We start from the raw sequence: 26232 nt of genomic DNA, 5'->3' as shown, positions 1-26232 counted from the left end.
GTTTCTTCTCGTATAATGTGGCATAGTTCACGACAACTGATACCATGCTTGCTACACCTCATGACACTATCGCAGAAAGTCAAGCATGTTTAATTTTTTTCTCGTTCATCACAAGTTTCGTCACATGGGTGAGACTGTGCAATAGGAGCACACCATTGCTCGGTTATATCAGCGGGTGCTGCCGTAATGAGTTGGTCACAGGGGGGTTAGATCAATCATTGGTTATGCAAGATTGTAGTTAGTTGTCTGCAAGCATCAGTGTTTATTGAAATTGAAATAATAAAAAATAAAAAAATTGAGATAAGAAATATTGTTATAGCAACACTCGTCACTGCTTTGGGAAATAACGCTTGTCGTAGACATCACGTGATGACTGATCGTGAAGGAATGTGTAGTCTGGCACATTTGTTACCCATGACAAATCAAGAACAAATGAATAAAAATTGCATAATCTGACAGAGTGACTTTCATAACCGACAATAAAAATTCTGTGCTCTGACCAGGGCTTAAGACTTGTCACTGCATCTACATCTTGTTGTTTTCTGTTGATCTGAAGTGCTTCTATTATCTTTATGCTTTGGATAAAATCATCTGCTAAATGTAAATCTATTTAAAGTTCAGTCATAGCAATGGAAATACAAAGAAATTAGATTTATGATTTGATGTGTTACTCATTTTATTAGCCACAGTCAGTGTTATCAGGAGTGTTAATAAAGTGAAATGCTTTAATGTTTATCAAGATCACACTCTAAGATGAATAATAGTTGTTTTTTTTACCTGCATTTCCTCTGAAAATAAATACAAGCGATGAAAATCACTGAAGATGTCCACTGTGGATGTGGTATATGTGTCCAGTTTCTAATGTTCTCCATACGCTTGAGTCTGCTAAAAAACAGAAGAAAGAGAGAAACTTTAAACAGCTCATTTGTGTCAAACATCAGGAGAATCCCAGCATCAGAAATAAACAGACGGTTAAAACATCTCAGACTGCTGATTAACTGTGAATGACTGTTTTATATTGATTATATAAATATAGATACTTCTGCAAATCTGTTTATTGGCTAAACTGGAACTATTTTAATCAAATAAGATGAAGAATGAATGAAACAATTCTTTTTTTTATGTGAACACCTAGGAAAATATTAAAATAAAATCAATCAATGTCATGAACCCTTTAATCCATATCAAGATATCTGCAGTGAATATTCAGAAACATCCGTCAACAAACATGCAAGAATCCGCTCGCTACTTACTTGTAATTGTAGGTTTGTTCTTCTCTCAGTTGCATCAAATTCTCCATGTTTATTTCCTTTGCATCTTAATAAACCAAGAACAGCCATGTTTAATATAATTGAAATAACTTACAGACATTTAGACATGTGCAGAAATAAACTCCAAGTGCTCCTACTCTGACAAGATAAGTGCATTTTTTGTCCAGTTTGAATTCTCATGTAAAAGTGTATTTCTAAAAGCATTTTTAGGCTTCTCTGACAATCCAACAGAGACGGTGCATACTAAAAGATGTCTACTGTACATGTAAATGTGTAACTAAAAAAAACATACAGCTGATTTAATTGTCCTTTATAAATCACAAAACTGTAGTATACAAGATTACTTATAACAACACAGTAATTGTGACAAAATACTGTGTGTTTCATATTTACATTCAATGTGGTTATTTTCTATCCTACAATACTTTTTGTTGTGTTACTATTTAAGTGTGTTACTTTTTGCTTTGGCAATGTAGCTGTGTTTTCTATGGTTCTGTTTATTTTGTTACTTGCACAACAGCACAGTAGTGTTGTGTATAGTGTTAAGCAGGAAAAAAAACCTGTACTGTATTTTAGTTATCAGATTTTTATTTTGTTTAAAATGTTGTACAACTAAACGTTTTAAGCAGGAGAAAGCCTGTACTGTATTTAATTATTAACGATTTTGTACAGCTGTTATTTTTTGTGCAGCTGTTTATTTGTAAACGGAGAGGGAGCAGAGAGGGAACATTTGTTTTATTTATATTTCGCTCAAAAAAAATGTTTAATAAAGTTTAAATAAAGGTTTTAACCCTGTAAGACCTGACTTGTCAAAAAAATAGTCAGAAAATTCTAATTTTCTGGATCTGGGATGATTATTAAACCATTAAGCAAAAACAACATTTTTTTTTTTGCCATATACATTTTTTTTTCATGATATTTATTTTGTATCACATTTGATACATAAGGAGTTTGTGCAACTTTTTGCTCAAAACAATGATAATTTTAATTACAAAAAAAATTAATTTGCTCTTAACTTTTTGACAAAAGAGAACATTTCAGGCAGTTTATCTCTTTATTTTTTGTTACATTAAGCATTTTACAGTGTTTTATTATTTCACATTGTGGTAGGCGTACACGTAGTTTCAATTCTTGTTCAGGCAAAGATGCACTTTTACATTTACACAGTACACAGAAGTGAGAAGTCATTGCTGGTGCAGTGTTTTTATCTCTGTCAGGTTTCTCTATGTTGAAAAATGATCAGGATCATACCTTCTAACATTAAAAAAGCACACCGCAGCTTGACCTTTTATGGGGTGCATGCCTAGGACTTTAACTTCTTTGGCATCTGTGTTTATAGACTTGCCATCTTTGAATATATTGTGCAGGTTTATTTGTTCTCCAGTGTCCTGTAGCATTTTATCAGTGGCAAACTATTTCCATACTGCACATATACAGAGTCCAGAGTCCATAATAATAGATGGCAATTAAAGTGCCATTGAGCAGTTAGGGGAAGATGATGAGGAAGGATGGAGTCCTCAGGCCATGCATGATGATGATGGTCATTCAGACAGCTGTGATGAGGAAGACTATCAAGAAAAAAGTTTAGTCCAGACAAGTAGATGAGGTCCCAACAATACAAACACAGGACACAGCAGATGCAATAAACTCAACAAATGTACCATGATATTGTATTTTTCTTCATCTGTATTCTTTCATTTTTGCATTGCCAGTTGCTGACTGCTTTCTGACTGTGTTCTGTGTTTGTGTAGTTGGGACCTTTACTTCTGTGCTTGTCTAGACTAAACTTTCTTCTTGATATTCTTCCTCATCACTGCTGTCTGAATGACCATCATCATGCATGGCCATGCATCCTCATCTTCCCCCAACTTCTCTCTGTCACTTTAATTGCCATAGACTATTACGCTGATGACATTTTCAAGACACTTTAATTTTTCTATCATCTTCCTCTATTCTTTTGACATCTAAAAATACACATAAATTGATCAATATAGTTTATCAATTATAAATTATTGTAAAAATACCCACAATGTATTTTAAAATAGTATTTCAGTCACTATTTATATTAATTTAATCATCCAAAAACAGTGTGTTTGCATTGTAGTAGGCATTATATTGATTACATTACAAAAATGTGACATCATTGTTCGGAAATAAAGCTCCTTTTATACCTGTTGTATCAAATTTGATACATGATTTTCAACACAATTTATTTGCAACAAAATAAATTAATTATTAAGTAATTATGCTTTGTTTCAACCAAGAAAACCTTTATTTAATAAAATTAGTAACAATCTAATTCAACAATCAATTCTTCTACGAGTGATGTCACTGGGGGTAGGGTTAGGGGTGGGGTTGGTGTACGCATTAAAACAGCTTAAAGGAGGAGGAGCGAGAGCTCATGCTCCCCCTCGCTGGAGCTCAGCTTTGCTCAAATGGCTCTGCAGTGAGCACCCTCTCAAAAAAAGCCCTTCCACAGCCTGCAGTGTCATGAAAATCCACAAGGGGGGAGAATACAAGTATCACTTTATATACAACAGGTTTTTAAACAAAGTATTGATCAGGTTGATATTATATAGGTCTTAGAATCTTGTGTATCAAATATGATACGTGCGGCTTTATAGGGTTAACTCTCAAGTAACCATTTATGGGAAAATACTGGATATATATCGTATACCGTCATTCCTTCTAAAAATAAAGTGATATGATTTTTTAGTGTCTTGCAAAACCACAGGACTTTGTCCAAAGATGTCATAAATATAAACAACACTGGATGTAAGAGCAATTTTTAAAACCTATACATAACCAAGGGTTAAATTTTTAAAAAAAAATCCTGAGCCTGAACTTTTTTTTTTTCGGGAGGGGGGTGAAGAGAAACTTACTTGGACTTACTTGAAGGACTTACTTCAAATATTGACAATAATAACAAAAATAAAGTAACACGTGCTTAAAGTGCTTAAAAAACTGGCAAACTAAGACTGAGATAGACTCTTCAATGATTATGCAGTGCACCATTTATTTAAAAGTACTGTCACAAAAATGTTTTCTTCTAAACAATAACAAGGGCTTAAATAACAAGTGCTATAAAATGCTAAAGAACTGATTTGCTAAACTGAAGATTAGAAGTGAAATCAAGGCCATTATCAATTTTTTATTTTACACTCTTTATTTGAAAGATATTTGGACAACAAGATGGAGCTGGTCCAGTGGAGGAGGCTGAGGGTCTGCTGTTTGTCCAATCATGTTTTTATCTTTCATCATATTATATCATCAAATCATATTATCATCATATTATATCATCATATATCATCAAATAAAAATATCAGGCTACCTCAAATCGATTGCTCCACAAAAAAATATGCATTTAATTAATGCTCCGCTGTTTATTATTTTTTATTATTTTTTAGTTTATTATTATTTCACAAAATATCTGTCAACATTTTTAATAAGTCATTAGATTGAAGATAATGTCTTATGATTATGACTTATTTCCTCCTCGCAGTTTATGTGTGTGTGCGCTGCGTGTGATGAAAGAAAATGAACCTCAAAGACTCTAGTAGGTGTGTGTCAGAATCCACCTTTGCTATTTTAAGGATGGAAAAATTCGCTTTACGCCGTGGAGCATAATAGGGTTGAGCTTATTCTCTTAATGAGTTATAGGTGTGTTTTGAGAATAAACCAACCAGAGTCTTATCACCCTTTAAGAGTCAGTTGCGTCGCGCCATAGCGCATTTGCTATTTACTTGGTGGACTTTGTAAGTATAAAAACTGAACGCTTCACAAGAGAGAAAACAGTTAAAGAGCCCATATTATGGGTTTTTGAAAATGCCCTTCCCTGTAGTGTGTAACACAGCTCTAAGTGAAGTGAAGTATCCAGCTAAGGCTCAAATCTGTTAGTGTACAGTGTTTAAAACAGTTGATTCATCTATAAAAGAGTCGACTCATAGTGCTTCAAACGAGTCGCCTTGATAAAGAGTCATTAGGTGTTTCGCCATGACGTACTAACGAACCAAGTTATTCACGTGCACGTGCAAACCCGGGAGATTTGAAACCTGCGGCCCCGCCCTCTGACACAGAAACCCAGACACACACACACCCACAAACACACACACACAAACATGCCGGTCGATTGAAGTCACACTGCAGATGGATATTATTGAGTCTCTACCTAAAGATGAAACCTCAGCATTATAGCCAAGCAGTTGGAAACTACTGGAAACTTCTGGAAACTACATGCTACAAAGAATACTTCATCGGCGTTTGTTAAAGGAAGGATCAGTAAAGAGTAACTTACTGCTGGACATGTCAGGATGGGTTTCTTCCCCCATTTCTCAAGTGTAAGTACGTGCGATTAAAGTTGCCTCGTTTACTCTAGCTTGCAAATGTATTTAGTTGTGATTTGTTACTTGTAACCGCGTGTACTGTATCAGGTTAACTCGCTATATTCTCATATCGCGTGCAAAGCCACGTTAAAAACGCGACGCTTGCCGCTTTGTTTACAGATCGTCAGCTGTTCCTACACATATGAAGCTGTCAAGTTTCAAAATAGTTCTGCTTTGTATACCGAGCTCCGTGGAGAAGGGTAGTGTGTGTGTGTGTGTGTGTGCACGCGCTGTCGTCCGGAGGTGTGTGTGTGTGTGTGTTTGTGTGTGTTTGCGCGCGCGTTGTCGTCCGGAGCAGAGTTAAGTGTTTGTGCGTATGTGTGTGTGTGTGTGTGTGCGCGCAAGGATGAGGGCAATATGTGTGTGTGTGTGTCTGTGAAAAGAGCAGAGTGCGACAAGCTAGAAGATCTCTTCAACTGTTTTTGGAGTTTTTGCTCAATAAAATATTCGTCTGTATTTTCAAGTCCATAGTCTGTATTTACATTGACCCACTGGCAGCTAAAATCCACACCTTACACTATCGAGCGTGTATGAACTGTGATTACTTTTATATTGCTGATTAGCTGTTGGGCATATTACTCTCTTACTGAAGGCAGTCGACCAATCGCAACAGACTGTCATCGGTCCAATCAGCGCAGATTAGCTTCGCGCTAAGGAGGGGTTTGGGAACAAATGAATCACTGGACGATTCATACGGGAGTCGCTGGGATAATTAGGTAAAAATAAATGCAGATTATAAGACCATGAAAGTGTTTTTTGACCTTGCATGCATATTAGACTGTTGTTGGAGACCCTTACAACCAAGATATGACCCTATTTCATGTATAATATGGGCTCTTTAAGCAGAGCATCTACAGCGCGAGAATGAGAGATGAGCCTCCTTATTCTTTACTTTAATTTTTACTCTCGTGGATAAGGAAACATGTTGTACGCACAGACATTCATTAGCCTATAAATAATTAATTTAGTTTGTTAAGCGCAAAGATTTGTTTCAAAACTGATTCAAAATTCAGTTCTAATTTCCAGCAAACACTCAGTTATATTCAAATACACATGCTGTGCCCCATATGGTATAAAACCTGACAGGTGGGCAAATCTGAACTTGTTTTTAATAAAACAAATATAAATATGCATGTAATAAATAAAACTGCTAATAATAATAACATTGTACAAAAGCAAATTTTCATGAATAAACTGAAAAAGCCCACCAAAATGAAGAAGGCATGGAGGCAGTAGTTTTATATTTATAGGCTAGAAAATATTTTAATCCTTTAATTCTTTTTCATTTGTAAAGATATTTGAATATTGCTGAAGCTTAGTTTAGCTTGCAGGTGTGGGCATATTTTTACCTAAAACTTTAAAAATTTTTGTTATTTAAAATAAAACAGAAAGAAATAAGGAGACTTACATATTATTTAAAACCACTTGTTTGGTGCTTAAGTCATGATCTGTCTGCACTGATGTAAACAGTACCGTTGTATAACCTTTATTAATAAAATCAGTAATAGCGAAACTGCATATTATTATTACTATAAAAAGCAGGCCTATATTGGTAATGTAAAGTAATACGTGAATAAATAGCCTAAATAAAAGGAACAAGAAGGACCAAAATCAGTCATTAGGTCAAGTGCAATGGGATTAAAATTCGCCCTCAGTTATGACATCCTGGCGCCGGGCCTGCTATAGCGATACTTTATTGTTTGAGAAGAAACAAAAGTGGAAACTGTGGATGAAAACCAGGCTGGGAAGATGGCGATAACATGAATTATCTATTCTTCAACGAGAAAAAAATAAAATAAAAATAAAAAAATTCGCAGACACGACACAGTGACGGTGATTATTATACAACGCAGGTTTGTTTATGATCATTAATATTAAAAACTAATACTAATAACATATCAATAACTCCTCTCGCTTTAGACTTTACTTTTTAGAGTTTGTTCTTGTCGGCGCAATATAAGTTTTTTGCATGTAGGCTTCGAATCAGATTATGAAGAATGATTAAGAGCATGCTTTTCCTTCATTGCATCCTTTCTGTAAGGTGTTTTATTTATATATTTATTTATTTTTTTTTAAATGATGGGGAAAATATTCACTGCCAAAATGTTCCTCCCGTACCACCAACAAATTACAACCCGGTACCCAAGTAGCCTACCTAAGTTAATTTACATTTTACGTAAAAATTAAAGGGCACCTATGGTGAAAAATCTACTTTTTAAGCTGTTTGGACATACATGTGTGTAAGTATAGTGTATATACTGTCATATTGAGGTGAAATAAACACACCCAGTCCTTTTTTTTTTTTTCAAATTTAACAACATAAAAACGGTGGACAAATTGGAGTGGTTTTAAGATCGACCGCAACTTTACGTAGGAGTGCGGTTCACCTGCCCACCAATATTGATTGACAGCTGTGCGCATTAACATGTCTCCGTAGTAATGCATAAAATCATTTCGACAAGACAGGACGAGCGCAAAGCAACTGGGAATAAAAGGTCTGTTCAGTTTGCTAGGATCATCAATCATCATCAGACGTGATCAAGAGTGAGTTTTACAAGGTTAACATGTTTTAAAACGTGTGCACGTGTATAATGAAGTACAGCGATTCACTTCATCAGCACAGCCGTGTGTCTCTCTCGCTGTCTCTCTGTAGGTGTCTGTCTGCGCTATGTATGTGTGTGTGTGTGTGTGTGTGTCTACGCTATGTATGTGTGTGTGTGTGTGCCTGCGCTACAAGTCTGTGCTATGTATGTGTGTGTGTCTGCGTGTCTACGCTATGTATGTGCGTGCGTGTGTGTCTGTGCGAGCTGAAACTTTACAGACACATTCTGGGGACACAAAAGACTTATAATAAATATGAAAAAAGGGGTAACCAATGTGCCCTTTAAGAAATAAAAAAGACCAAAGTATTATGCTAAATATCCGTAAAAATGCACGTGTTTATTGTTTAACTTTTATTGATAAAACAACACAATACAGCCTTTAATAATATAGGCTAGTTAAATATTAGCTAAATAACTATAACTACTTGAAACAGTAAACATTACATTTTAAAAACTTCACAAATAGCCTAAAATGGCACTATACTAATCAATAATAATAAAAATAGTAAATAAGACGAAGAACAAGAACAAAAATATTAGCCTATTAGGCTTGTAACAATACAAGTCAGATGTTGAAAAAAACAGCGTTTCTCTGCCTTTTGTTTTCTATTCATATTTTAAAGTTTAAGCGGAGGCCTAATTGAAATTACAATGTTACCAGAAGCACTGAATACACGTTCAGACGGTGTGCCTGTAGCGCAAATGCAGATACTTTTTCGCAACCGTGGCCACATTTAAACGGAAAGCTACCAATTCTCAACTACCAAATATGCCACTCCATTTCTCATCAACATATACTATTTATCAGTTTCTCTTTTGTATTTGGCCATTTTTGAAAAGGCCTCTGCCATACCTGGCTGACTAGCTGGGTGTTAGTGTTCAAAAGATGACACCGGAGCTGGCTCTGCATGTCATGGCTGGGTGACATGACAGCAGATGGCTCTGGAGATTTGACGCGTTTGTCCATTTAACTCTTTTTTTCTAAACAAGCCCTACAAATAGCCTCATACTAATTATTGGTTCGCCTTTCTCTACGCCACGAATCCCAAACGTTTCCAGATTGGCTATATTAATATCACATTAATAATATTACACATACTGCATATTTCCACCTGCGTAATATCACTCTTCTCCGCCCTTCTCTCACAACTAATAACACAGCCATTCTTATCCACGCATTAGTTACTTCACGTCTTGACTACTGTAATGCACTTCTTTCTGGACTTCCTTCCAAACTTCTCCATAAACTCCAACTGGTTCAGAACCATGCAGCTCGTGTCATCTCTAGGACCCCATCTCACGAGCATGTCACACCACTCCTCTATCAGCTTCATTGGCTTCCAGTAAAGTATGGAATTGATTTTAAAATATTACTTCTAACTTTCAAGACACTTCATAATCTCGCTCCTCAATATCTCACTGAACTTCCATATCTACACCCCTTCTCGTACCCTTAGATCAGCCGACAACTTCACCCTGGTACCACCTCGCACTCGATTGAGCACAATGGGAGACAGACCTTTTAGCTCTATGACTCCTCGGCTATGGAACTCACTTCCACAAGATCTTAGGAGCTGTGATAGTCTTCATAATTTTAAATCACGTCTAAAGACCCATCTTTTTAAGCAGGCTTTTACTTAACAATTTTTTTATCATGTTTTTATTATGTTCTTTTATATTCGCTATTGTGTTTTGACTTGTTTGGTCAATGATTGTTTTTAGTAATATTTAATTTGTTTAGCATGTCTGCTGATGCTTATTGTAAGGCGACCTTGGGATTCTAGAAAGGCGCCATTTACAAATAAAATGAATTATTAATTATTATTATTATATAATATAAGTTTTCCAACGAGGTTCATGGCTGAACTTGAACTTGCTGTATCACGTCTAAGTTAAGGTTATATTCATAAATATAGTGCTTGGCAACATAACAGAAAATGTGTGTTCTAGAGTGCTTGTCGTCACATACTACCGCCCCGGTGTCACGGGGACCATCACAGCCCTTACATATGATATTGCTTAAATTTGCATACATGTTTTATAAGCTATAAAATGAAAGCCTCAGTTTGGTGCGGAGTTATCATTATACAAAAATCAAGAAAATCTTTAGACTTGTTTGATTCGTAGATTGTAGGCTATTTTAAAAGCTGATATTGTATAAGAACTATTAATAACTGTAATTTTCCAAATAAAAAAAAGGTTTGTTTATTGGTTGTAGCCCACTCTAAATCCTCAACAGCCTTATTTTTAAGTTTATGTAGTGGCTCCAGACAGCACAGAGGTGATCAGCATCAGCGCTGGTTAAAGTCATCTCATCTGTGTGAAACTGTGACCAGAAATATCCTTCTTTCATTTAGCTTCTTTGGAAAAATACGTCTGTAGACACGTGTGTTTGCATGTGTTACCATCCCGAGAGTTAACAAATATTTGTTGTACATTTAGCGGCCGTTTACAAAGAGCACGCCTTTCCATTCCAAAACCGCGAGGCGCACCACACTGCCTTTATGCTGACAAGAAAAAAAGAAGCCCGGCGCTCTTTTGTATGTCACTAGAAAACAACGGAATCAGCTGGTGTACGCGAGTCGAGTTGCTGTCAATGTTATAATTGTAATTTTAATAACATTGTGATATTCAAGATCTGTAAATGCAGCTCTGGATAACTTGAAACAACGACCACATGTCTCTCCTCCATCATTAAAAGTTTGCCATAGTCGCCTTGACGACCTAAACCCCGCTGTCACCTCAACAGAAACCCTGCAGTGCTTTCATTTGACTGAAGAATGAAAAAGACGCGATTGAAGTAACACGCTTTTTCTGCTCGAGCACACACACAATGGTAAGACTTGAGGAGCGCAGGGCGCATAAGCAGAGTGTAAAAACACTGGCGGCCGTCAGTAAACCATTCAGCGGATGCCCCTTATGCAGCCAAACTTTAAAGGGTCACGAAACACCAAAACACATTTTTTGAGCTGTTGACAGTCGTATATGTTTCCCACACTGCTAAAAACACTATTAAGACACCTATATTTCACTAAAAAGTGTAAATTGGTTGTTTTTGCGTTATTTCAAGCAAATTCGTACTTCCTGTTTGAAACAAATTTTTGAAGCTGCGTCACGGTCATGACATAATAGCGTGTATTCCAGCGTGCAGACTGGGCGTCTGTGCCAGAGTGTGTCTTATTACGTCTTACAGTGTGATGCATTAATGCATGAGTAAGGCTTGGTTCAAACCAATCAGCGCGCTCTATTGTGCAACTTCATTAATATTCATTTCTGTGTTTACACGACATGGACGCCACATTGTGTTGGCAAAACAAGCGTGAAGTGTTGCTTTTATAGTTTGCTGCCGTTAAGTTTCGTTTTCTTTTTCTCTCTGTGAGAGCTCAGACTCACGTGTGGATTAACGGTGTACGCGACGCTCGACAACAATAACTTACGTGTCTAAGGAGGATTATTGTTTACCTGAGAGCTGTTCTCATCTGCAAACGCTGAGATCGGATACGCTTGTAGTATTCTCTTCATAAAGACGCGGCTCTAGTTGCTGTGGATTGTCCTGTCTCTACAGATATGGTAAGTGAGCGACCAGTGCTCTTTGTTTATTCAGTTTGTTCGTGATGATAAATACACGCTTAGAGCAGATCCTCAAATCAAATATTGCGTTTGTCGCGAGGGGCATGAATGAATTCCCTGAATGAAAGAGCCAAACTGCAGTTAAAGTCCACCATTTAATAATTTGGCAAATAATTCCACTACAGATGTCCATGTAGGTTAAACACCATCACTTTCTACTGTGTGTGAGTATTTTGACTGAAACTCGCGCGTGCCCAAATAGACACTCCCACACCCTCCCACTTTAGTTTCTCCGACACTTCCCCCTAAACAGAGCTGGACACGCCCACTTTTCTGACTTTTTCCAAAGTAGAGGTGTGAAAACACCCTGCTGAAACGAGGGGGTTTCATGGCCCTTTAAAAACATATAAAGTATATTTTTTAATCGTATAACTGATACCATTATTTGGTTACAAACACACCCTTTCGGTTAACGGTTAATCGGTTATTTTGAGCATCCCCATTTAAACCGCATGCGCAAGCTCTAAAATATTTTTTTTTCTCTCTCACAGCCACACGCCGGAGATCCGACACGGTGCCAGAATACTTTAAGCCCTGCTTAACTAACATACTGGAGCGGAAATCTAAGTATACATACAGATCCAACTATAGTGGTTACCTCACAGCCAGCTGCTCCAGCAGTGATGATGTTCCTCCAAACATTTTCTACTCTGAGTCCAGCAGCAGTGATGACTTCCCTCATGAGTTTTACTCAGCCGGGTCCAACTGTAGTAGTGAGCTCACAACCAGCTCCTTCAGCAGCTTCTTTTCTTCTGAGTGAGGCTGTGGTGATGACCCCCCCCTCCAAATGTTGTCTCTGCTGCGCCCGGATGTAGAGATGATGGCTCTCAAGGTGCATTCTGTCAGACAGAGAGCGGTGTTTCAGCTCAGCCAAGAGAGCTGAAGAATAAAGAGGACACAAAACATTGGTAAGTTTACTACCATGAGCGTATAGTCATCTAACACACATGTATATTTAATAGTGATTTTATGATTTATAACTTTTTTTTTTATTTAAACTGACTTTAATATGCATTTTGCTCCAGAATAGCTGATAACTAAGATGGAACCTTTTTAATCAAGATTTTTTATATTTGTAATCATGTTTAAAGGGATCACTTCACAGTTTTCACTAAAAACTCGACATTCTGTCATCCTTTACTCACCCTTTACATATTTCAAACCTTTGGGAGTTTCTTTCTTCTGTTGAACATAACAGAAGATATCTTGAAGACACCTGTGACCATTGATTTTCTTAATATTTGTTTTTCCAACTTTGGAAGTAAATGCTTACAGCTTTTTAGCTTTCTTCAAAATATTTTATTTTGTCTTCAACAGAATAAAGAAACTCATAAAGGTTTAGAACCATTTAAAGTAAATAGTAAGTAAAATTTAATTTTTGGGGGGTTTGTTCCTATTATTTCATGCTAATTCACATGTTAAGATTAATTCATACTAATTCACATGTCACAAGATGATTTAAATAATTATTGATAAAAGTAGAACTGTCACTAATTCACAATTTTTATCAGTATCTCTTATTTATCGTTTCATGCAGATCAATTCACAGTGCCACAGAATTGGCACTGAGCTGGGGAAAGGAGGCTTTGGAACCATTTTGGCAGGGACCCGTTTACAAGATGGCCTTAAGGTAGCAGTGTGTGTGTGTGTGTGTGTGTGTGTATGTATTTATATATATATATATATATATATATATATATATATATATATATATATATATGTATGTTAGGGGTGTAACGATACACTCAGCTCACGATACAATGTGTATACTATCACGATATAATGTTCATGATTCGATATGTATCACGATATTTGGAATAAAAATTTTAAATTAAACTGAAATGCAAATTTTTTTTTTTAAATTTAATTACAAAGTAAACTATTTTTTATGCATTTCTTTTGTTTCAACTTGTTAAACCGAACCTTCTTTAAGAAAATAAATTAAACAGGACTGTCTTTGGAAAATAAAACAATTTAAAAACTTTATATTATTGAAATGAAAAATATTATTGAAATGATTCAATTCAATTTAACAGTGAGAGCTTAAGGCTTTGCTTGGTCACTTGCTTTTTTTGTGTGCAAAATTTTTTTTTAAATTTCTACATTTCCAGGTAATCAGCAGTTCTTTAAAATAATCCTGAACTTATGTGTATCTGTCTGAGAGGGTTTTTATGGATGGCTGTCTTCATGTTGGGCATGATGAGTGACACGGTGGCCTTCTTTTCATTACACAGGACAGTCGTGGCTCTTTTCAGCAGTTTAGGCAGGTTTACTATTTCTTCGGCGTTGCTGATGTCAGCGCTATCAAGTATATCATGTTGACGTGCATTTTTGTGTACCTCTGTACTTAAAAGAGTTCATGCTCGTCGTAATCATAACTCTAAAATGCGATATGATTATTTAAATAATGTGCACGCTTTCGGTTTCATTTCCACCGCTGTTCATACTTCCCACGTGGCTCCTGAACGATCACTCTGTTCCACAAACTGAATGTTGTTTACTACTTTTTTACCTGTTAGTCAAAACCTGCAGGTTGTGTTCACTGAAGCAGATGAGCGTGCGTGCGTCTATCATAGTCCGCCCTCTGTAGTAACAGCTCACGCTCAGCTCACGTCATGTGTGATTTTGTGTCCGCCAATACATCATTATATGAAGACAGAATGATATTTTAGGGTGAATTGTACCTTATAAATACAGTATGTGACTCTTTCAACACCATTAGAAGGTATCCATGTTGCTGTGCAAAGTATGTAAATCACTGTGAAGACTAAAACTTAGGCTATGTTTGTCCCAGTATGCGTGTTTATCGTTGTACGATTTATTGCGATGCAAAAATGTCACAATATGCATTGTGGCGTTATGACGATTTGATTACGATATGACGTCCGTCTTCTCTTATTGGTTGAGCTGTTTGCACGTGAGCTACGTTCCACCTGCTGTCGCACGCGAGTTCAGATTGCAGCAGCAGTAATGTTAGCAGACCAAGATGAGTGGAGCTGAAATAGAGGATGGCCCATCCTCTCAAAATCAGACGTCTGGCAACATTTCGGTTGTACAGTCATTGCTTTAGACTCGTCCGCTTTTTGACACGCATACTGGGTCACACATCCTAAGTTTTAAAGTCTTCACAGTGATTTGCATACTTTGCACAGCGACAGGGATACCTCCTAATGGTGTTGAAAGAGTCACATACTGTATTTATAAGGTACAATTCACCCTAAAATATCATTCTGTCTTTATATAATGTTCCTGGCGCAAAACCACACATGACGTGAGCTGACCGTGAGCTGTTACTACAGAGGGCGGACTTTGATAGACGCGCACGTATGGCAAGCCGTTTTAGCATTTAAACCTTTGTTCTGACTATCCATAAATATATTTTGAGATATCTCTAATTATATTTTGACTAGTCATAATTATAAATCGACTAGTCAGAATGACAATTAGTGATATCTGCAATTACAATTGTACTAGTACGAAATCAGATTGGAGATATCTGCAAATATATTATGACTAGTCGTATTCCTCCATTGACTTCCATTGAAAAATATTTGCAGATATCTCTAGAGTTTTGACTAGTTACAATTGTTATTAGAGATATTTCTAAATTAATTTAATTAAATATGAATTAAGTACCTGGAAATGTGGATTTTTTTTTTTGCACACACAAAAAAACGCAAGTGACCAAGCAAAGCCTTAAGCTCTTACTGTTAAATTCAATTGAATAGAAAGCTTTTTTTTTGCACCTTTACTTAAATTGTTCCTTAATTTTGTCTCTGTCATTTCAATAATATTTTTAAGAAGTTTTTAAATTGTTTTATTTTCCAGAGACAGGTCTGTTTAATTTATTTTCTTAAAGAAGGTTCAGTTTAACAAGTTGAAACAAAAGAAATACATAAAAATAGTTTACTTGGTAAAATTTGCATTTCAGTCTAATTTTTAATTTTTATTCCAAAAATCGTGATACATATCGAATCGTGAACATTATATCGTGATACACATCGTATCGTGAGCTGAGTGTATCGTTACACCCCTACTGAATAGTACTCTCTTAAGCTTAGTCTAATGTTTTGCTAATGTGGTTTAAAGTTGGAGGACAGTAAGAATAAATAAATTATCACTTACTTTAACGCCGACCCTGTCTTCTTCTTCCAACAACAAAGAACCTTTCTACAATTTGTTTGTTGATAAAGATGATTTCATAGTAAATGAGAATGTCAAACCCTGTATATAAAGGTCGTGAGGTCCGATCCTCCAGGTGGTGCCACTGAGAACTGCCCATCCTGAAGGTTGTGCTGAGCTAAACACAGACAAAAACAGACATCAGCCTAGGGTGACAATCCTCACAACTGATGAAAATTATGAATTTTGTACTACATTTTGTAATAAAGTCACATTTTTTAAACAAAACTTATTCCTTCATGTTATTAATCAAGATAATTTGTATAGTCTGACTAAAAGACCATTCACACCACTAACACAATGACTAAAGATAAGTGGTAAGCGTTGATCATGACATGAGAAATTTTATTTACATTCACATATATGTACATCTGCACATGTGATGTGAAATATAAATATTATAAATGTGCATATCGATATTGCAATGATTCGCAATAATGAGTGATTTAAAACTAAAGTATCTTTGTTTGTCTGCCACTAGCACAACCTCTGAAAGAAATTTCAGCACATCAGGCCATGTAAAATGTACTTGATAATGTGAAACCAAGACGATAGACATACTAAAATCTTTATACATGCTTTTAAGGCCCCAGTCATATATGATTATAGCGTGTGTGGTGTAAGTTCTTGATCTTTTTGTTTATACATTTTGTTTTTGATTAATCATCATTTATTCATCTATTTTAAATGTCTATTTTATGCATGAAATTGTGTGTATGTTTAGTGAATGAGACTCAATGATTGTAAAGCATTAGCTATCCACTATTTGCACCCCTTTACCTGAACACACTATTTTAGGCTTATGGTTTAAAAGTGTACAAAATCAATTGTGAGAACTTTTACCTTTAATGTGCCGTCCTGCTGGAATGACTTACCTAACTCTAGCTGAGTCTCTGGTCATTTTTAAGAAATGTCTGAAGACATCTGATCTGTTTCACCAGCACCTAATTATTGACAATAGCACTCCCTATTGCATTATTTAACTTTTTGTTTGTCCTGATTCTTTGTTTATTTTTAAATAATAATAAAAATACACACACTAAAATTACTAAGACTTGTCACTGCATCTACATCTTGTTTTCTGGTGATCCGGAGTGCTTCTGTTATCTTCATGCTTTGGATAAAATCCTCTGCTAAATGTAAATCTATTTAAAGTTCAGTCATAGTAATGGAAATACAAAAAAATCTGGTTATTGATTAGATGTGTTACTCATTTTATTAGCCACAGTCAGTGTTATCAGGAGTTTAATAAAGAGAAATGCTTTAATGTTTATCAAGAACACACTCTAAGATGAATAATAGTTGTTTTTTTTACCTGCATTTCCTCTGAAAATAAATACAAGCGATGAAAATCACTGAAGATGTCCGCTGTGGATGTGGTATATGTGTCCAGTTTCTAATGTTCTCCATACGCTTGAGTCTGCTAAAAAACAGAACAAAGAGAGAAACTTTAAACAGCTCATTTGTGTCAAACATCAGAAGAATCCCAGCATCAGAAATAAACAGACGGTTAAAACATCTCAGACTGCTGATTAACTGTGAATGACTGTTTTATATTGATTATATAAATATAGACACTTCTGCAAATCTGTTTTATTGGCAAAACTGGAACTAATTTAATTTATTAAAATACTATTATATTATATAATTAACAGGAAAATTCATGGACCATGCGTGCAAAATGTATTTAAATTGAACATTGTAGGGTGCAATTATTATTGCAATACATCACTCAATTTGAGTGTATTATTTTATTACTCCATATATATCATTAGAGCAAAAAGATCACAGGTTCAAGTCCCGACTAGGTCAGTTGGCATTTCTGTGTGGAGTTTGCATGTTCTCCTTGTGTTGGTGTGGGTTTCCTCCAAGTGCTCCGGTTTCCCCCACTGTCCAAAGACAAGCGCTATAGGTGAATTGGCTTAACTAAATTGGCCATAGTGTACAGTATGAGTGTGTATGGGTGTTTCTTACTACTGAGTTGCAGCTGTAGGGGCATCTGCTGCGTAAAACATAAGCTGGAATAGTTGGCGGTACATTCCACTGTGGTGGCCTCTGACATAGAAACTAAACCAAAGGAAAAACATGTTGTGAGCATACTCTTTTGTTAACGTATTAATAAAAGTGTTAATAAAATTTCTGCAATACACATGCTTATTATTTAATTAGACAACTAGAATTTCATACTTTTAAAAGAGGATTTACTCATATATGCTTGGCCTTTTACACTTTTTGGGCCAAAAAAATGTTTATGTGAACACCTAGAAACATATTAAAATAAAATCAATCCATATCATAACCACTGTAATCCAGTAAATTTTCAGAAAAATCCATTAACAAACATGCAAGAATCTGCTCTCTACATCCTTATAACTCTCCGTCGCATCACATTCTCCATGCATAATTCCTCTGCATACTATTAAACCAAGAACAGCCATGTTTAATATTACTAAAAGGATTTACAGACACTCAAGACATGTGCAGAGACTCTTATTGGTTCTACTTATACTAGATAAGTGCCTTTTTTGACCAGTTTGTATTGGCATTTCCTGCGTTTTTCAGTAAATTTTACAAAAAAAAAGTAAAAAGTGTATAGTTTTAAAAAAAGAACATTTATTCACATTTTCCAACATTCAGTGTCCTTCAAACACCTGGGTAGATTCTTATAGTTATTCATATATGTTAATAAATTAATATTTTTATGCTATTACAAATAAATGTGTTAAATTTGTCGTTTTATTTTATTATTAGCCTAAAGATAATTAAACATTACAAGCTCTCCATAATCTGAGACAAAGCGAATATGGAACTACGTTAAAAATAAAAATACATTTGTGGAAGGGGCATTTCAGATCGGCATTTTCTTATTCCCCCAACATTCGTGTAATTTGTTAAATTATTTAGCTGCCCGCACTATTAATAAATTATATATTTATTCATGAAAGAATTTATTTAGCTATTCATTTGCAGTTTTTGTAGGTTTCGTCCTCCATGGGTATCTTTGTTTTCCAATAACAGAACAAACTTTTTTGTTTCCTATTTGCTGGAACAAGCATTAGTGAAATTAGTTAATGATTAAGCAGATTTAGACACAGCTACAGTAACGTGATTTCTTGTATTTGAATGAATTTGATTACTCGCTCATTAACACATGCCGCCATTTTATTAACGTTAATCCCAGCATTATCGTTAACCGTTACCTCAGCGACTGTATTTTGCAGTGTAAATGAGGTTTGATAAGAGCAGATCAAATGATTTAATTCGATATTTACGATCATATCTCGTGTTTTAATGTGTTAAAGAAGCGTTTACCGCCGACGACTTACATTTAAAGTAAAAATGAATGCTAATATAAGACATATCTTACCTGTGAACGATTTTAATGGACTTTGATGGAAAAAAAACACTGGCAAACAACAAACAAATTTTACGCACAGTAATGACTCTTCAAAAGAAAATGTTTACTAATTTTATTTTGCTCCAGAAGCCGTGAAGTAAACACAAACGCCATTTTTTAGCGGCTACGCAGAAGCTCCGCCCACGTCGCGAAACTGACCAATAACATACCACCTGACTATGAAACGCCAGTTTGATCGTGACGTAACAGCAAACTCGTTTGGAATCCCAATTCGATCGTGACGTAAGAGCAAACTCGGCTACTTTTCGCCATTGCTTTAATTGAACAGCTACAGAGAAGTTGTACAACATTTGCTCTGAGTAATTTGCGTTGCAAATACTGTCAATTGATAGCGTACGGTTTATTAAGGCTTACTCTGATAAACTAACTTCACTTACAGTAAATTTCAGTATTTATTGTAGGTTTATTTAACATTTCTCATCTTTAAGTGTACGGAAATTAAACTATCATGTTGTTTACCGTACTCGGACTCATCGCTCTCTTCCTCGGAGAGAGAAACACCAACGCCACTGATGGTGTTGAAGTTCAAGAAGAGGACCAACATGATGTGCCACCCTTGAGGAGCAGTGACGGTAAACGATTTGTCTATTTTATGTAACACATCTGCCTAATTTTCTTAACTGGAGTTTACTGGTATTTTTAGCTTACTAAATGGAAACATTACTAAACAAAGTAAATATGGTTAATTATTTATAATTGAATTGGCTTATACACAGGGGTGTCAAACATTCGACACACAAATTTCTATTTGTATTAAATAAAGATTACTTTTTTTTTGCTTCAAAATGAAAGGTTTAGTTCACCAAAACAATTAATCCAAACCCTGAGACCTTCAGAACACAATTTAAGATATTTTAGGTGGTCAGAGACAGTTAAGGTATACCACGGTTTTGGAAAAATCAAGGTTTTAAAACCGTCAACATTTTCTGTAATACCGTTCCTAAGGTATGTGTGCTATTCTTTTACGTTTTTTTTAAGACAACAGTATCTTCAGCAGAAAACAATATCCAAAAACTTTGTTTTAAATTGTAAAGAAATCTGTGTTTGAAACAAATGAAGATAGCAGAAGTCTATAAGTCATTTAGCCCTACATGTTTACTGCTCCAAAATATTTCAAATGTTTCTCAAAATAAAAAAATATTTTGCTCAAAAGAGAAAAAAAGTTTTGTTTGTTACCCAGACATTTGAAGAGAATATATTTTAGAGTAATAAACACAATAATGTGATACCTTGAAAATATTTTTATCCAAGGTTATCATACCATCAGAATCTTATACCGGCCCATGCCTAGTCAGAGAGCTCTCTCAACCTTCATATATAGCAAGAGACAGCTCGTTTAAAGACATGAAAGAAACCAAAAATCGATTCACCTAAAATATCTTAACCATTTTCAAGGTATACCATGGTTAGGAAAAGTCAAGGTTTTAAAACCAGCTAAATTTTTTGTAATACCATTCCTAAGATACGTGTAAGATTTTTTATTTACCTGTTTTTAGTTTTATATACATAGATGTCTTTTTAAATTGTAAAAAAAATCTGTTTTTGAAACAATGTTTTTAATTATTTAGCCTGACATGTTTACTGCTCCAAAATATTTAAAATCTTTCAAAAAGTCAAATAAATTGTTTTCAAAGGGCAAAATGTGTTGTTTTTTACCCAGACATTTAAAAACTATATATTTTAGAGCAATAATCACAATAGTGTGAAACCGTGATATTTTTATATCCAAGTTTATCATACCGTCAGAATCTTATACCGGCCCATGCCTAGTAAGTAATTAATAACAAAAAATAAATAATTTTTGGGGAAACTTAACACTTGTAGTTCAGGAAGAAATCAATTAAATAGTCAATGAACTATAAACAATATAAACTATTAAATAGAGAATAAACATTAGGACATGTCTCCACCTGCTGGGGGTTTTAAGTTTTTATTTAGGTCAATCCATGACATCTCTAAACCAGCCAAAGTACAAGCACACAACACACTCAAAATATTGTCTAATTATCGCCATCCAGAAATATGACATAAACATTAAACCCCTCAAACAATGAGATTTGAGTTTGACACGTCTGTTGTAACCAAAAAAAAGTATACAACAATGACCTGAAAGGTCACTTTGTAATTTACACATTTATCATTATGCCTCATAAATAATAAATAAACAGAATTTTAATCTAAATTTTAAAATCTAAAAACTAATATCCTGTTTTTTTTTTATCCTTTCTTTAGGTCAAGAAATCGATGATTGGTGTAAAGAACCATCACTGGTAGAGCCTGACAGTGTTCACAGTGAGCAAACACCACTGGTAGAGCCTGACAGTGTTCACAGTGAGCAAACATCACTGGTAGAGCCTGACAGTGTTCACAGTGAGCAAACATCACTGGTAGAGCCTGACAGTGTTCACAGTGAGCAACCATCGCTGGTAGAGCCTGACAGTGTTCACAGTGAGCAAACATCACTGGTAGAGCCTGACAGTGTTCACAGTGAAGAACCATCACTGGTAGAGTCTGTCAGTGTTCACAGTGAAGAACCATCACTGGTAGAGTCTGTCAGTGTTCACAGTGAAGAACCATCACTGGTAGAGCCTGACAGTGTTCACAGTGAGCAAACATCACTGGTAGAGCCTGACAGTGTTCACAGTGAAGAACCATCACTGGTAGAGTCTGTCAGTGTTCACAGTGAAGAACCATCACTGGTAGAGCCTGACAGTGTTCACAGTGAGCAACCATCACTGGTAGAGTCTGTCAGTGTTCACAGTGAGCAACCATCACTGGTAGAGTCTGTCAGTGTTCACAGTGAGCAACCATCACTGGTAGAGCCTGTCAGTGTTCACAGTGAAGAATTTTTCTCTGCTGAGTCTGGCTGTGGGGATGATGATCCTTCATTTGATTTCTCTGATGAGCCCGGCTCCCACGCCGTTCAAGATGCAACCTGTCAGACAGAAGACAAAGAGACACAAATCATTGGTAAGTTTACTACCATGACCCTAAAGTCATCCAACACACTTGCATATTTTAATGGTGCTTTATGCTTTAAACAGACTTTAGTTTGCATTTTCTTCAGGAATAGTTAAAATTGTACCTATTTATGAAGCTTTAATATATACTGTATTCATATTTAAAGGGATAGTTCACCCATAACTGGAACTGTCATCATATACTCACACTTTACTTTTTCTGAACCTGTTTTAGGTTCTGTCTTCTGTTGAACATAATATTATATATTTTGAAGAAAGCTTAAAACCTGCAACTATTGACTTTCACAGTATTTGTTTTTCCCACTATGGAAGACGGTGGTTACAGGTTTTCAGTTTAAAATGTCTTCTTTAGTTAACAGAGCAAAGAAACTCATAAATGTTTGAAACTACTTGAGGATGGGATAATATTGAGTAAATGTTCATTTTTGAGTGAACTTTACCTTTAAGGCTGAATATTTTACACTGAATAGTTTTTTAATAAACTTTTAAAGGGACAAATATTCAGTGTAGTATCTCGGTTTATATATGAAAGAGGAAACGTTTGAGATGGAGGTACTGTGGTACTGTTACTGATTTCTGATTGTTATCAACATCTCTTGTTTGTCTTTTCAGAGATCAATTCACAAGGCTATGAAATTGGCGCTGAGCTGGATAAAGGAGGCTGTGGAACCGTTTACGAAGGGTCCCGATTAGAAGATGGCCTTCAAGTGGCAGTAAAAGTGTCCGATTTTAAGAAGAAGCAATTGATCAGTGTTGTAAGTATTCTGTGCTTTTTGCACTCATTTACAGTTTTCTTGTCATATTAACATTAATCGTAGACTATAAATGAGTTTTGTGATAGACATTGCCAACAGTTTATTCAGGACTTGTTTACTGAAAATACCCTTTCCAAATGATCTTCACAACTGTCTTTCTTCTAGGATGGGTTTGATGAACCACTTCCACTGGAGATTGCTCTGCACTTTCTGGCCAATAAAGGCCCCAAGGTCAAGGAAATTATCGAGCTTCTGGACTGGAAGGTTGAGGCTGATCACTACTTTATGGTGCTAGAGCGGCCCATACCCTGCGTGAGCTTGTTCGATTTCCAAAATGAGCACAGAGGCATCATTCCAGAGGACAAGTTACGGAAAATCATGCTCCAGACAATAATTGCAGCCCAAACATGCTGTCAGCGTGGAGTTTTTCACCGCGATATTAAGCTGGAGAACTTGCTAATTAACCCGGACACCCTTGAGGTCAAACTGATTGACTTCGGGTGCGGTGACCTCCTTACTGAGGACATTTACAAAACCTTTAGAGGTATGTTCATCCTTTAAAGCTGTACAAAGGGTCTTAAACTCTGGTAATGAGTCAAGGTTTTTTTTTATGTGAGTCTTGAAACATTTGCTGTTGTTTATCTGTTCTGTTGTTGGAAACAAATTGTCTTTCAGGCACCAGAGAGTTCGCCCCTCCTGAGTTTTGGATGATTGGCAGATACCGTGGGGAGCCAGCGACAGTCTGGTCACTTGGAGTTGTTCTGTTTGTGCTGATTTTCAAAAGATTTCCAGAAAAACTAGACATTCCCAAAATGAATAACAAAAACATGCCAATTAATGGCTTGTCGAAAGGTGAGATCTTCATTTAAGCTAAAAATGGTTGTAAAAAGCATGTATAAACGTAATAATTACATGTATCTCTTTCTTCTGCCTGCATAGAATGCTGCGATTTCTTCCACGGCTGTCTGCAGCTGAACCAAATGGATCGACTTGACCTGCAAAAGCTCAATTCCCATGAGTGGTTTAAGGTATCACATACATTTTGACATCAGCCATCTTACACTGTCATAAGCCGGGTTTCCATCCTAATGTGATGTTAATTAGGTGCATTTCCATCAAGCTGTTAGAGCAGCTGACTGTAGTTTTGGTTACCTAGTAATTAATACTAAGCAAGACAAGTATAATGGAGTCATGTTTGTGTAATGTTCACTATGTTAGTTTATTCAGCAAATGTGTCTCCATCTCCCATTTTCAGCATTAGTTTTTTGCACACACACCACCTCAAGTGAGCATTAACAGTATTTATTTTTTTGCAAATTAATTGATATTTAAAACTGATTTCTATTACTCATTTTAACACAGGCTGATGGAAACCAAGCTATATCTTATGTTCTTTCATTTATATTTGGACATATTGCTTCTCTTTTTACCACATGTTGTTTGTTTATTTAAGCTGTAAAATTGATCTGTGTTTTTGTTTCAGATGGAGGACAAGGAGGAATGAGTAGAAATATCCTAATTTAATGGGTAGATCTAGTCATTCCAGCCACACCATAGTCCTATAACTGAAAGCTGTTAAATTCCATGTAAAAAAAAAAAAAAAAAGATAAAGCACTTAACAGTTTAGACTTTCATATAGTGTACATCCTTTAATGTCAGCTTTTGCTTTAACTCTTGCACTTCCACATGCTAAAACAAATGTCTAAAAAAATAATTAATAAAAATAAATATCTCAGTCGTTCCCAGTCCAGGTCCACATATTTTGGGTGTCTCTCTCTAAGAATGTAATTTGAGCCAGAGGAGAGAGACTCCTGACCAAAGACTACTGGGATCAACTGATATATATACAGGGTTTCCAATGAACATTATCACTCACCAGCCAATTTGAAAAAAACTGGAAAAACAATTAATAAAATAAAACAATAAAAAAGTAAAAAAAATTAAAATAAAAAAACATCATTAATAAATAAAACAATACAAAGTAAAAAATAATAATATAAAAAAAATATTATTAATTAAAACAATAAAAAGTAAATAATAATAAAAATAAAAATCATTAATAAAAAAGTAAAAAAAATAAATAAATAAAAAAACATAATAAAGAAAACAATCAAAAGTAAAAGACAATAAAATAAAAAAAAACATCATTAATAAATAAAACTATAAAAAAGTAAAAAATATTAAACATTTTCATTCACAGTTTCTTCTCCTCAGTGTGATTATAGGGCACGCGTTCACAAGCACTGTGCAGTGACATATACCCCACGGATGCCTGTGCGACTTCCTCTCTGACTTCCTCTCTTAAAAACTTCACAGGCACATCCAAGGTTATATGTCAGAGGCGCAACACGTGAACGCCCGCCCTATACTGACACTGAGGGAAGAAACTGTTGAATAAAGTTATTTTTGTTTTATGTGTCGTTCCCAGTTCAGGCCCATATATTTTGAGTGTCTCTCTCTAAGAAATGTAATTTGAGCCAGAGGAGAGAGACTCCTGATAAAATATAAAACACCATTAATAAATAAAACTATAAAAAGTGAAAAAAAAAATAAAAAACATAATTAATAAATAAAACAATAAAAAAGTAAAAAAAATAAAATAAAAAACACCATTAATAAATAAAACTATAAAACCTGCCTACATTGAAATAAAAATCTAAAACTTTATATATTTATGTTATGTTATTGACCAATCAGAAATTCTTCTAGAAACAAAATTTCTTTAAATAAAACATTAAAAAAGTAAGTTATGTTATTTATTACTCATCCTCATGTTCATCATCAGAACTATTTTAACTATTTTTATTTTTATGTTAGAGCTCCCTCATCCAGACTCAAAGTCCACAAAAACAGTAAAAAACATCCTCAAAACAGATCATACGCCTTCACATAAAGCAAACATTTTTATTCACAGTTTCTTCTCCTCAGTGTGATTATAGGGCACGTGTTCACAAGCCCTGTGCTGTGACATATACCCCACGGATGCCTGTGCGACTTCCTCTCTGACTTC

General features: G+C 35.3%; 3 protein-coding genes across 4 annotated transcripts in view; 1 reads left to right on the top strand and 2 right to left on the bottom strand.

Moving 5' to 3' along the window:
* LOC147832320 (uncharacterized) overlaps positions 1–19604 on the bottom strand; it is a 59313-nt gene extending 39709 nt beyond the window's left edge. Inside the window, exons 1-7 of the mRNA XM_087298984.1 lie at positions 19436–19604; positions 18043–18135; positions 17384–17491; positions 16110–16186; positions 12485–12765; positions 1254–1317; positions 778–885 (exon numbers count right to left, since the gene is read on the bottom strand). Of these exons, the coding sequence (XP_087155110.1) occupies positions 778–885; positions 1254–1300 (155 nt within the window). The 5' untranslated portion in view covers positions 1301–1317; positions 12485–12765; positions 16110–16186; ... (1 more) ...; positions 18043–18135; positions 19436–19604. The remainder of the gene's footprint in view (positions 1–777; positions 886–1253; positions 1318–12484; positions 12766–16109; positions 16187–17383; positions 17492–18042; positions 18136–19435) is intronic.
* efr3bb (EFR3 homolog Bb (S. cerevisiae)) overlaps positions 1–26232 on the bottom strand; it is a 1037141-nt gene that overhangs the window by 473591 nt on the left and 537318 nt on the right. The gene's annotated exons all lie outside the window — the stretch shown is intronic.
* pimr109 (Pim proto-oncogene, serine/threonine kinase, related 109) lies at positions 19600–24833 on the top strand. 2 transcript variants are annotated; one of them, NM_001044920.1, is given in 9 exon segments: positions 19751–20058; positions 21719–21782; positions 21858–22029; positions 22225–22456; positions 23080–23222; positions 23388–23766; positions 23898–24074; positions 24162–24250; positions 24706–24833. In NM_001044920.1, coding segments are annotated over 9 exon segments (1401 nt in total). In that variant the 5' UTR covers positions 19751–19934; the 3' UTR covers positions 24727–24833.

Source organism: Danio rerio, chromosome 20 (assembly GCF_052040795.2).
Source record: "Danio rerio strain M-AB ecotype USA chromosome 20, GRCz13ab, whole genome shotgun sequence".
NCBI classification, from domain to species: domain Eukaryota; kingdom Metazoa; phylum Chordata; class Actinopteri; order Cypriniformes; family Danionidae; genus Danio; species Danio rerio.
This window is presented reverse-complemented; position numbering and strand designations above follow the sequence as displayed.